The 13835-nt window shown below is 41.2% G+C and overlaps 1 protein-coding gene across 1 annotated transcript in view; it reads left to right on the plus strand.

Moving 5' to 3' along the window:
• RGL1 (ral guanine nucleotide dissociation stimulator like 1) overlaps positions 1 to 13835 on the plus strand; it is a 52836-nt gene that overhangs the window by 17062 nt on the left and 21939 nt on the right. Inside the window, exons 3-4 of the mRNA XM_030279455.4 lie at positions 1982 to 2190; positions 7292 to 7369. Of these exons, the coding sequence (XP_030135315.3) occupies positions 1982 to 2190; positions 7292 to 7369 (287 nt within the window). The remainder of the gene's footprint in view (positions 1 to 1981; positions 2191 to 7291; positions 7370 to 13835) is intronic.

Genomic DNA, 13835 nt, shown 5'->3' on the forward strand with positions numbered 1-13835 from the left:
CTGTTAGCATGAAACTCAGCCCACAAGGTCTTGTTCTCAAAGCCTGTTATTGAGCTTGTTTGCCAAGTCCCTTTTCCTTTTAAACTTACAGGCAGAATTGCTAAAATAATACAAATACAAGCAATCCCAGAACTCTCACAATGATTTCTAACAGACTGATATTTTGCTGACAAAGTTTTAGATTTTTCAGAAACGGGGCTGGTTTTGTTTTGCTTTGGTGGGATTTTTTTTTTTTTTTTTTTTGGGTTTTGTTTCTTTTTAACATTCTCCCAACATGATGTCTTGGGGAAGTTGTAGTGTTGCAATGAATGGAAAATTTTGTGCGTGTATCAGTCTTGGAAGCAGATTCTGCCCTTGTTTTGAATATACTCATGTGAGAGAATGAGAAGGTTTTATGCTCCCTGAGTGAATATGCCAATAAACCATTACACTGTGAGTGGGGCAATCTGCTGGATCAAAAATTAAGAGTTAAATACAGTGGTGCAGACTTTCTTCCCTGTCTGAAAGTGGCTGTATTGTGTAACTAATTATTTTCAAAAGCGTATCACAATTGTAAGATGAAGAGTTGTTTTGCTTAAGGAAAATTTGAATGTAAGAGAGTTACATAGTGGTAAAAACATATCCTGTTAATAATTTTTCCTTAATGGCAGTGTCATATGTAAGTCCAGATACACTTTTAGTTCATTTTTATAGTTCATATATTTCCAGATGCACCTTTAAGTCAGACACATTACAGGTTATACACCTTTTAAAGATCCATGGAACGAAATGTAGCAAAGTATTTCCCCATCTAGTCTGTTTTGGTTTTTTTTTTTGTTTGTTTTTTTTGTTTGTTTGTTTTTTTGTTTTTGTTTTTTGTTTTTTTTTTAATACAGACAGTAATGTTGTATTTTAATGTTGCAGCAAGGGTTTGTTGGATCTCATGAAGCTGGGAAATGAGATAGCAGAGCTTTGTAAATAGTATTAGTGACAGAACTTTAGAATGAAGTTAAAGACATCTATATTGTTTAAAACTGAAAAGGATGTCTATTAGAAACAATTCCAAAGCAGTGGAGGGTAGTGATGTAAATAGGAAGTGGGTGGGGTATCTCTTTAAATTATCTTATTAATAGATTATTTTTTTCCTTTGTGTTTGGCCAGTATCCCAAGCCAGGGTTGGTAGTGACTGTTATTAACATGCTTTGTGCCCTCAGTATCAAGGTGTTTGAGTAAATATCGGACATTTTTAATTTACAATCCCATTTTTTCCCACATATTTTACAAAATGGAGTCACAAAAATACTTTTCCGAACCACTCTCTGAATAATGACATAATTTAAGGAAATGTTCTCTCAGACTCAAAGCAGGCTGTAAGCATTTAAAACAAATACTGTTTTAAAAACATACCTACAAAAAATCCCAAACCCTAAATTTATGGACAAATATTATGCCAAGTGGAAACTCTAAGAGAAAATTTGAATGTTAGAATGCCTTGTTTGCAAGATGAGTTTGACACCCTCCTTGCAAAAGTCTCTTGAAATGTTTTTGCACCAAATGTGTTCTGACCTTGGGTCTTGTGTGACACCCCAAAGTTGATATTTTCAGCGAGGGAATCACAAGTGCCAGTGCTTAAGTTATGGTCAGTTTTCATGTTTATTCAGAAGTTAAATGAAGCACTGAATTATTACTTTTATTCCCTTCAGTAATATTACTCTTTGTGGGATAATGGATTGTCTTTTAGATAATACTATATGGGGGAAGGATGACTTAACTTGATAGTGGTCACACTGTAAAATGTTTTGAGTGTCTCAGAAAAATGTTTTAAAATAAAGTTGCTTTAAAATCCATTATTTTATACAGCATTTGGTGCTTGGAGAGCACCAAAAATTGACAGAATCTTTTAGTAACTGGTGATGGCCAATTCCTGTGCAAACATAGGATTTAATCTGTGTCAGGGATCTGTCTCTCGCCTGATTTTTGTGCTTTTTGTTTCCTTTTGTAGGGTGAAGGAGACCAGTTACCCCCAGAGCACACTGTCAGACAGTATGAAACATCCAAAATCAGGGCTATAAAAGCTGGAACTTTGGAGAAACTGGTGGAGAACCTTCTCACAGCTTTTGGAGATGCAGATTTTTCCTACATCAGCATCTTCCTTGCAACATACAGGGCCTTTGCTTCTCCCAGGGCAGTGCTGGAGCTTCTTCTGGACAGGTAAGAGCTACTGCTGTGCAGTGGAAATGCACCCATCCTTTGCACCACAGGGGAAAGCTGTCAGGAACTTCTTCCCGTGCTTTTAGTGGGCATGGATTTAATAACCTGTTATCAAGAATACTGCAAAATCCAGAATTTCAGCATAAAGATCCAGTCTTTAAATGCATTGCTGCTCGCATCCCAACACTCATCAAAGCATAGGTAAGGAAAGTGTGCCATGTCTGGCTGCTAAAGAACCCAACTGGACCCACACAGCAAAATTAATTCAAGTTATCTCCAAAAAAAACAACAGAATGCATGGGCTGCAAAGTCACATCTAGAATAGGTTCCAAAACTTTGGAGGATACCAGTGTTTTCAGACCTAGCTCTTCTGTTTGGGGGCTGCTGATTCGGAGCAGGGATTGTAAACACAAGAAAGAATTTACTCTCCCGTTCTATTACATCACATGAATATGCAGCCATAAATTTTTGCAGACAGCCCAAGAACTGCTAAATGTTATAAGAGTAGCTTTTATGGTCAGACTTTAAATCATGGCTGCTGTGTCTGCATAAATGCTTGGAACACGCAGCATTAGTTTCTCACCCTAAATTCTAACTGAGACACGGCTGGGTCAGGGGTGCTCTTATTTTGGGAGTGTCATATTTGTTGCACTTTCAAAATCTGTGATTCTCAGAAATGTTTGCTCTGGCATGAAGTAATTAGAACAGAGAAGTAGCATAAGAACCCCTAGGGTTTGATTTTGGCTCTTCCACTAGGTAGATATGAAACAAAGCATCAATAAATTATCTGTGCTTTTCTATCTGAAAAGGATAATCCTGGCTGTTTTGTAGGAATGCTGTCTGGCTCAAATAGTAAAGATAGTAATAATAACCTGACAGTCAGGTAAGCAGTCAGCTGAGAAAAGAGCAGCCATCCTGGAGAGTAGACTTGGTAACAGTCACGTTGACTGTTCTGTGCTTTGTCTCTCAGTCCATCCCAATTCTGGTTCAAAATGTGAGAAATTATAAAAATTGACAGTGGGTACATATAAGAATATAAAAACATTGAGGCTCTAAGGAAGTTGGCCCTGCCTTCCTCCTCTCACACTGATTTAAAGAAGTGAAAATATCTGGGGAGGGCAGGAAAGCCCAGGAGAACTGTCTCCATAGAATAGAACTCTCTTTTCTGAGCCCATTTTTGATCTTGATGACTTGTGTACCTCTCTGAGCAAGTTGCAATATCCCCTTCAGAGGAATAGGCTGCGTGATCTTGTCAGCATCATCCCCAGCCTTTTTAAATACATGACAGGATCCACAGGAAATCCTAGGAGGTTACCACTTCCTTCCCTTCTCACAAATCTTAGGAGCATAGTGCTTTAGAATCCATGGATGTTTCTCTTGGCTTTTTGTGTGTCATGGATAGTCTAGAGTGTTATGGCTTGGGAGAAAATATAGTTTAAATTTAAGCTATAAAAGTTAGAATGATATATGTGTAGCTGAGGGATATGGACTTGTGAAGAAAAGCAGATGTTATAAAGAAAAAAACTGAAAAAAAGGTGGATAGTAATTGATTTTAACCAGCTTGCTTTTCATCTCTAGATTAGTTGAGAATAAGTAGCCCAGAGCCTGCATTTTTGCAACTTTGTTTTTAGTGATACTTGTTATAATCAGGTACGGGACTAAAGTGAGTATCAGTGTATAATTTGTGTTTTGTTTTGTGTGCCACTGAAGTAATTATGAAAAAGGCAATCTCTTTAAAAACAAAAAAGGCAGCACAGTTTTGGCATTTGTTGTCCGTTTGAGCCCTGTCTCTAATTCTTGGGGATAGAGCAGGGTTGTGAGGTAAGGGAACAATTAGTAATGCTGAGCTCTTGTTGTTTGGTCCAGGGTAAAACAGTGATGTTACCAGATCAAAAAAGGCCCTTCCAGCTTTTTGCAGATGAGCAGCTCCTTGGGAGAGAGGAGGAGGGAACAGCATCCGTTTCATTTGCAGGATATTTTACTTTGTAGGGACATACTCACTGAGAAACCTCCTCCACAACGTATTTGTGGAAGCTGGATCACCCTCAAGCCCAGAGCATTCAGTTTCTGCTGGATTTGCAGTGGACAGCAGGATTGTCTGATGAATGTGTTAGCCATACACAAACCCAGCTTACACAAAAAGTCCTGGGACTCTTGGGAAAACGTGCTGGGAAATGTGCATACCCTGTACCCGAAGTGTGTGGGGAAACCTGTTGGTCATTTGATGCTGTCTGCAGAGTATCCTGTCCAAGCAGTAGTGCTGACTGAATTTGGGGCAGGAAGCGTTTATGATGTCCAAAAGCAGGTGAGATGCTCTTCCCCCAGTCAGGGAAGCGAATAAAAAAGCCGTTGCAGTGTTTAAGAGAAACTTTAGTTTTAGAAACAGTTTTAGAAATCTGGTTGTTGCATTTTTTTATTTTATTTCCTCCAGGACTTCAGATTATGCTTTTGCTTTTGATTAAATTTCAGACAGAAGTGCTATTATTTTTTTTAGCCAAATTCAGCTTATAAATGTTTTAAGATAGATTAGAAGTCACTAGACAAAATCTTGAGCATAGACTGGTATGTTAAAAAGTGTGTGGGATGACTTGTGTTCCCAAAGTAATTGAACATCTACATCCCTTTAGCATTCATTGGAGTTTGGCATCTAAGAGGAGCAGACAGCTTTGGAAGTCTGCCAAGCTTTTAACACTGTGTGTTCTGATATTTTTCAAGTTGTTTGGTACAAGGGGGCAGGGAGAGTTAAGAGAAAAAGGTAATGGTGGCATTTTGATGTAGAAAACTTCCATGGAAGTTCCTGGAGGGAAGGAGAGCAGCTCCTCCTGGCCCTGGATGTGGGGATGCAGTGTGGTTCCTTTGGTATTCCCAGGGGGGTATTCCAAAGTGTGATGGAAGCCAGAGGTGGTTAGCTGTCCAGATGAGGTTAGGAGGAGGCCAAATTCCTCTCTTCCATAATGTATTTTGCCCTGATAACCGTGAACTGTCCTGTGCTTGGCTCAGGCACAGAGAAGTAGCAACCAGTCCCTGTCTGGAGCAATTAACAGAGGGAATTGAGATTGGTTGAGAGAGTTGAGCTGGGTAATGACAGCGAAGAACAAGTTAGATTTATATTTCCCATTCATTCCTTTTGCAGGAGGATGGTTTGCTGCAGGGTGAATGGAGAGGATGGGAAGCAGAGGGGGAGTAATGAAGGAAGGGTCCTCCAGTAGCAGAGCCACATGTTTTGGGACAGCAGCTGGGTGGTGTTTGACTCACTCCTGTTCCTGTGGCATCTGTTATTTCATCTCCTTTTCCGTTATATCAGGTGGCTTATCTACTCGGCTAGAGAGGTGATTTCACTTCCATGACTCATGTGTGTAGGATTCAAATCACCTTATTTTTCCTGAGGATCTGGCCTTCCAAATTGCTTGTTTCAATGCTTACAAGCTTATTTAGGATTTTGTTTGGGGGCATTGCAGAGACCACCTTTCCTTATTATTTCTGAGTTTCTCAGAGTATTTTCCTCCTTCCCTCTTAACAGAGATGCATTTCCCACTGTTTTCCAGTATTTAAACATTCAGTATTACCCATTACATTCTGGTCTCATTTGCTTAGTCAGTCCCTTTGAGTGCAGTCTGTAACTTCCCAAATGCCAAGCAAGGCTGAAAAGTTCTGTGAGCTACAGGATCCTTTTGTTTCTCGTGTCTCTTTTTGTATGCAAAGCATTCCTACAAGGCTGGGCAGTGAAAGGCTCTTTGTCCGGGAGCTGGTGAGAGCAGAGTGCTGGAAGGCTGCAGAAAGGCTGTTCTTCACATCACTTGTGTTGTTAACTCCTCCTAACCCGATTTTAATGACCTGTTGTACATGGAGAGATGAGAGATAGGCAGAGATTTACATCTGGTAACATGAGGAAAAGTTATATCCTTCTCCAGTTTTGCACAGAAAACTGCCTGCTCTTTATTGCCGTCTTTTGGATTTCTCCTGTAAAACTCAGCTTGTGTTCCTAGTGGGATTTAAACACAAGTGCCTGATGTTCTGCAAAGACATATTTAATACTTCACTCAATAGTAGGACAATGATGTTGGGACTCATCTCAGTAAGTTTTCTCAATAAGTTTTCCTCAAAAAATTAACTGCAAGTTTTGAAAACTGAATATAAAAATACAATTTTTATTTAAAAAAAATCACTAGCAGGGGGGAAAGTGCCTTTATATATGAAGTCTTAGACCAATACTTGAGGGGAGCATAAAACCACACCACTTCCATCCATTGAAATGTTTTTGGATGAGTTTGTGACAGTTCTGACACAAACCTTCAGGGCAGAAACAGGTCACTGTGTTCTCTCTGTCTGATGTTACCAGGTTGTTGTAGCACAAGCACTTAAGGATGCACTTGTTTAAACTCTTCAGATTATTTGAGATGTATAAACCTAAATGGATAAAATCAGCTTGTCTTATTCTGGACAGTGAGTAATCGTTCACCTTCATGAAACCTGCCTGTAGGGAGCCATGGAATTCTTAATGGATAATTATGGATCTGTACATCTGAAACAATGGGCACTCCTGCTGAAATGAAGTGGATGATCCTGCCTGCAAGGCACACGGCTGTGCCTTGTAGGTAAGAGATTTCCCTTTGGCACTGTTGGAGTTGTGCCCACGGTTCCCTCTTTCCCCATGGTGTTTTCACAGCATCGTGGGCTTTTCTCTTGGAACTGTTAGGAATGGCAGGTGCTAGAGGCACAGAAGCTGTGTTGGAGAAGGTGGTTGTGTTACAGTGTCCTTGCACGCTGGAATATTGCCCTGGGAAAGGATGGAGTGAAAACAGGCAGAAGGGTCTTGGAGCTATGAGCAATGACACTGTTTGGGTTGATTCCTCCTGTGTGCAGGCTGCTTCAAATAAATTAACAAATTAGGCTGGAAGATACTGGCTGTTTCTTTAGGATTTTTTCCTTCCTAAATGAAATAATCTTCAAGGTTCTTAATTTTGCACACCTGTCAAGATTCCTTGTAGTTTGAGCTGGAAGTGCTTTGTAGTTGCTTATGGTAATTGTGTATGAATGATGCTATTTGGAATTTTGCTTTTATTCACTGGAGTTTCTTCTAAACATCTGTCTTCTTTTTCAGGTTTGGAAACCTGGAGACCTCAAGCCATGGAGAAGTGGCAAACCTGAATTCCTTGGAATCTGAGATGGTACTCAGGGCGTAAGTATGGATTTGCACTGTGGAGCAAGCCCCAGGCAGGGTTTGCTCTTGGAAGAGGATGTGAGCAGCAGAGCTTTTGTTTCTGTTGAAAATTCACAGCACTGTTTGCATGCTTAAACAAGCTGGTGGAAAGGCTAAATGCCAATTGTCTTGTAACATATCCAATAATACAATCCAGGCATCATTTGCAGGGAAATAGTTTCAGAATTAAACATGAGATGAACACATCTAGGCAAACATTTTGCTGATTAAACAAACAAAGAGTGTTTGTTTCCTCTGCCTTATCTGTAGCAGTAAGTGGTTCTTGCTTATGAGTGAATTTGTCACTACAGCAATGCCTGCAGAGCAAAGCTGAGGGTGACTCAGGCAATGTGTGTGCATGGATCTTTTCTGTTAGTGCCCTGTGATTTACAGTACTGCTTTTAGAGTGAAATTTGAATTCTGAGGTCATTCTCATTTGCAAAAGAAATAGCAAAGCTGTTTTGAACTGCAGTTTAAATGAGAAAAAGGCGGTTTGGCTGTCCTCCTAGGGTTTTATCTTTAGACATTGGGTGTCAAATGTGCCTTGGGTCATCAGCATTTGTACTTTGACTTCTGTGGTTTGCATGCACTGTGGCATGCGTGGTTATATTTGATTACAGAATGAAGATGCTTGATTCTTGTCAGCATGACTGGTTTTCTGTTCCTCTTCCCCCATGGGACTTGACAAAGGAGCTCAACCCTCAGTCTCTCCTGACTGGTAAAATGTTTTGCTTCCATTTTGCCATGAGAACTCCTCAAAGAACAGCTGGTAGTTAAAACTTGGTTACAGGCACCAAGGAGGCAGCATTATGTCATGGGTAGAAGCAATAACAGTCAGTCAGTGGTTCCCACACTTCCATCCAGACTGAGCTCTTCCAGTTTTGGGCAAACCATTTGACATTCCCTGATCTCAGTCATAAAACGTGAGCTAAAGCTGTACCCTTCCTGCAGAATAGCTGAAGGATTTATACTGAGGGTGAAGAATTAATTTCACCAGTAAAAACCATGGTGGGATTAATCCCCCAGCTGCCTTTTTGTTGACCCAGAGGACTTTGATGATGAGATGGAGAGAAAAGGGGTGAAAGTAATCTTGATGTTACCTCTGTTACCTGGGCTTTGGGCAAAATGCATCAGGTCTTTAGTTATACCTGCAGGTGAGTGTGCAAGCAAATAACATTTAGTAGGAGAGTGTTTGTTTTGGCTTGTTTCTTCCTTTGTTTATTTTTAGTGGAAGTATTTTCCTCCTGACATATATGCAGTTTACCAGCCTTGTCAGTTGCTTCCTGCTGCATCTATGCTTTCTTCCCTCTTGGCACGTAACACGTTTGCACAGCCAGGGATGGACAAATGGATAAAACCTGTGATCCTCTTCCTGTGGTAGCTCAACTTCTGATGAATTCTCTGACAGATTTTTCATCAATGTAGTTCAGAACAGCTGATTTTGATCCTTTGGCCTTCATAAGATACCTTTTATGTGTGAATTTGATATCTTTACTCAAATCTATGTCTATAAAAAGTTCGACAATGAAGTACAAAAGTTATTTATCAGGTATATATACATGTTTAAACAGATCCTATATAAATATGAATTCACTTTGCTTCCTTGAAAATTTCCATTGCTTTCAGTTGCTCTGGCTTCTTGTCTCTTAGGTAGGATTAGTGGTATCTGCAAAGTGTTTGGCTTTGTAGTCCTGTTGTGAAACGTGTACTTCTGGTAGTTCAGGTTTTCTCTTGTCTGGGATAATTCCAATATAATTGCATTTACCCTCTTTTCTCATAGAACAGAAACATGATATAATTGTGCTCTTGGTTTTATATGACTTGGAGAAATAGGAGGAAGCAGCAGTAGAGCCTTGTTATTTCTTGCCATTAACTCTGTATTTCTCAGAGGAAAAATACCTCATGGGGAAGCCTGTGGTCTGTGGCCAGAGACCTTCTGCATGCATCAGGCTCCTCTTGTGGCAGCTCAGAGGCTTTAAAAAGCCAGTTGGGCCATTAGAAGTGGGATTCAATTTAATGCATTTCCACTGGTTTAACACAAAAAAATGCTGCAGAAGTTAAGAACAACAAGAATGAGAGTTTATGACTCCTTAAATACCTCATGGAGCCTGAAAAAAGGAAAGGGTAGCAAAAACTGAGGGTGTGTGTGGAAGGAACATTGTCCTGTGTGGTGCACTGTAAGCCCACAGGTTGCTGCCTTCTACATTGAGATATTCTGTTCTTTTTGCACTTGCACTATAGATCTGTGCTGTATTTTGAGGAGAATGCCTGATGTAAATGATCTAATTTTTTAAATTATGTGAATATTCCACACAGTGTTTATGTACCTGCTTCAGTGTTCAGAACCTGCAGATCCTAAAGTAGGGCTTGAGCACATTTTTGGCACAGCCTTGTTAGAGGGGCTTGTGGGAGCCTTAAGCCTGCCCTTCTGTTCCCAGATCCTGCAGTGGTTCCAGACTGCTGCAGTGATGTCTAGTTGTTACTGACCCGAGATCAGCTGTGGTCACAACATGCCCACCTGGGACCCCTTCTGCCAAGGGGATTTTCTCTTCTTCATTTGGACATCATTCCTATCATTTCTTTGGGCTGCTGGAGTGGTCAAAAAATTGGATTTTTCAACAGATGTCTGACTTGATAACATCTAATATGTGGTTTAAACAAAGGTACTGTACTTTTTATAAACTCATCAAAACCATCAAAAATTTTGCAAACTTCAAATAGCCTGCCTTTTTTATTCCCTACAGGACCCACCTTAGCTTTTTGTGTTCAGTAATTTGCTTTCCACTGTTCTCACTACTTTCACTCAGACAGTTCATGATCACAAGTAACTGAATACAGTTCAGAAAAGATCATATATACCAGCTAAACGTCTTAGTTAGATGGACTTCAGCCTCTGTTTCCAGAAATGTGATGCTGTGTCTCTTCATTGTCTGATAAGAGAGTTGAAAGGAGTAGCTTGTTTGACCCTCTACCTGCTATGAGTAATTTTTTTGTTCTTCATGTTATCATATTAACAAGATTGCCTTGTGCTGTGTCTCATGCTGCATGTTTATGTGTCAAGGAGTGACAGACTTCCCTTTTGATTGTAGATTGTTGTTGTCTTTGGATACTTCTGTGTTCTCTGCATGGTTTTTAGCTTAGGACTTCTGTTCACATTCAGAAAAATGCATCACACCAAGGTGTGTGACAATTCAGAAAAAAACCATGTATGTTAGACATGAGTGAATTATCAGCATGATGAATTGCATTAGAATTTAAAGAGGAATTACTAAAATTTCTACAATAATTCACTTATGTTCTTGTCTTTTAAATGAGGTTGTGTAGTTCAAATGTGTTGTTTGGTACGTGTCACCTCATGAAGAGCAAATGAAGAAAGAAAGTAAAGCAGAAAGTAGTTCTTTCTCTTACTCATGTCTGATGTACAGAAGGCTTTTTGCATCTTATCAGGCAGAGTCATGGAAAACCTGAATGGGATAATCACCTCCTTGAGATCTTCAGCACCTTCATGTATTCTGGGAAGGGTGTCAGCAAGCCAAGCAACTGATGTAGTGTGGGGCCTTCAGTCCTCCCCAGATGGCCAAGTGTACTGCCCAGGAGATAGAAATAATGCTTTTGGTGGTAGGACCTGTCACCTGACCTCTCTTGGGAGCAGACCAGTTCCTCAGTGAACTCTGTTAAAAGGTTGGGTTTTCTGTGCAAGGTGATCTGTGGAACAGCTTGTGCTGTTTTCCTCCTCTAGTGAAGGACAGTGTTAATTTTGATTCCTGGGATTTTGATTTCTGGGCAATCAGTCCACTTCTGGCAGATAGCTGCTCCCAAAGCACAGGCTCCGTGAGTTTAAGGAGGTGATGTGTTAAAAGAGCAGACACTGCTTTCCCCAAAGGCTGACCCTGAAGACCAGGCTGAGGACTGGAACTGAGAAAGGAACATAAACCCTTCCCAATCTAAAATATTGTAGCTGCTTGTACCTTCTGGGAATCAGTGGCTCTGCAGGATCCTGAGAAGTCTCTGGGTAGTGAGAGGGTCCCAAGCCAGGCCATGGCACTGGAATCCCTTGCTGTGACAAGCCTGTGACACTGGGGAGCTGAGGCAGTACATGAGCGAGAGGTGCTGAGCTGGCTGACACCGGTTGTAAAGATCCCTGTCAGTGCAGTTCCCATAAGGGATTCATTCCTGTCCAGACACACAAAAAGCTATCCAGGCTGGCAGTCCAGGCTTGCCTGTGATGTTTGCATTTGGGAAGCCTTAGTTTAATGTTAACTGAATCTAGTTCCTTGGAGACCTCACTCAAAAACACAGGAGTACAGACCTGGGAATAGCTGCAGGAAAGGTTTTTTAAGAGGCAGACATGTTGCCATGTTGGTCTGTGGACTTGGACCATGTTTGTTTGCTTTCCAGAGGTCTACCATTAGTACTGCCATGGCTTTTGAATACTTGAGTAACAGCAAAAAGTCCTTTCAAGCCTCCTCTTGAACTACAAGGCTGTGGTTTCCTTCTGTTACTTTGGTTTGCTGGTTTGGAGCCCATTGGTGGTGCTTTCCCTCAGGTGGATGTCAGGCCACAGAAATTCATCAAAATAATTGGGACTTTTTTTGCTTGTCTTGGATGTCAGCTCATAGTTGCATCCGCTTTATTATCAAAATGTGGAATTTCTTTGTTAATAAAACTTGGAATGTGGCACAATTGAAAACTGCAGACAAAGCACCTTGAAGCTAAACTGAAACCCACAACATTTGGGGGAAATAGTTCAAATAGAGAAAATTAAGGAATTATTCACTGATCACATGGCATGTCTTCCATGTTCACCTCTCTTCTTCTGCATTAAAATAGCAAATACCCAAAACCTTCAATGTAGTACCACAGCATTTGGAGTTTTTAATAGTGACAAGCAAACATTCTCCCATGGCTTTTTGTGCATTCAGATCTTCCTGACCAAAACCTGTGTCTTTTGGTTCCTTCTGAACCAAACAGCCCCACTGGAAACCAATGTGCACAGTTACAGCGGTGCAGAAGTAAAATGGCATGAAACATTGTACTCCAGGACAACAGACACCAAAGGAATGTGAGACAAATAGAAGAAAATTGACTGGAAGCTTCTGATGCCTGGGAAATCTGTGGTGGGGAGCAGTTAGGATGCATTTGGGAGAGCAGCAATCATTCATTCCAGTAAAGCAAATTAAGCTCAAACAACATCAGAAACCAGTGTGGTTACATGAGAAGCAGAGTCAAACACAGGGCAGTGGAAGAGTGGGAGAGTTATGAAAACAACCAGAACCAAGCAGAAAAGAATAATTAGAAAGAGAAATAATGATTGGCATCTCAATTAAAACAAAGAACAGCAAGCAGAGATCTTCTGTAGCGGCTTGATGTGTGTCCCAGCAAAAGTCTCCCATATGTTATTGAAAAAGGTTTTTCCAAAGCAGACAGAGCTGATCGTTGGCTGGAGGTCATCAGAATGGTATTTATAAACAAACTGGGTGTGAGAAGCCACCCTTGGGGCAGTCTTTTCTTGTGGTTTACTTACATTTTACCCCTAATTTAACAAGCAAAACCGAGAAAATATGGGTCACTTAGTTTAGTCTGTGTGAGCAAGCCAGAGTGTTAATGCTTGGACAGTGGAGGACAGGGAATAGGCATCTGTAATGAGTATTTTCTCGATGGACTTAAGTATGCATTTGGCAAATTATAGCTAGTTTTGTGCACATTCTTATAGAATGTCATAAGAAATTAATCATTTAACCTCTTTTTGCAACTGAGATCCCCCTTATTCTCCTTAAGTGTTGAGATTCCCTTCTCATTCTTTAGAAATAATCGCGGTGAGAAGAAAACACCGCTTTTGCTTTTTTGGTCAGAAATTGAGGTTTGACAAGTCCACGTGCCAGGTCCTGCACTTGGGCCACAACAACCCCTGCAGCAATCCAGGCTGGGGATGGTGTGGCTGGACAGTGCCCAGGCAGAAAGGGGCCTGGGGGTACTGCTCAACAACCCACTGAACGTGAGCCAGCAGTGTGCCCTGGTGGCCAATGGCTCCTGGCTGGATCAGGAACAGTGTGGCCAGCAGGACCAGAAAATCATTGTTCCCCTGCACTCAGCACTGCTCAGGGCACACCTGAGTGCTGTGTCCAGTTCTGGGCCCGCAGTTTGGGAAGGACGTTGAGATGCTTGAGCACATCCAGAGGAGGCAACAAGGCTGATGAGGAGCTTGGAACACAATTCCTGTGAGGAACGACTGAGGGAGCTGGGGGTGTTCAGCCTGGAGAAAAGGAGACTCAGGGGTGACCTTATCACTCTCTACAACTCCCTGAAAGGTGGCTGTGCTGAGATGGGGGTCAATCTTTCACCAGGTAACCACTGACAGAACAAGAGGACACAGTCTTAAGCTATGCCAGGGAAAGTTCAGGTTAGGCATTAGGAAAAAATTCTTTGGGCCCTGGAATCATCTGCC

Source organism: Taeniopygia guttata, chromosome 8 (genome assembly GCF_048771995.1).
Source record: "Taeniopygia guttata chromosome 8, bTaeGut7.mat, whole genome shotgun sequence".
Lineage (NCBI taxonomy): Eukaryota > Metazoa > Chordata > Aves > Passeriformes > Estrildidae > Taeniopygia > Taeniopygia guttata.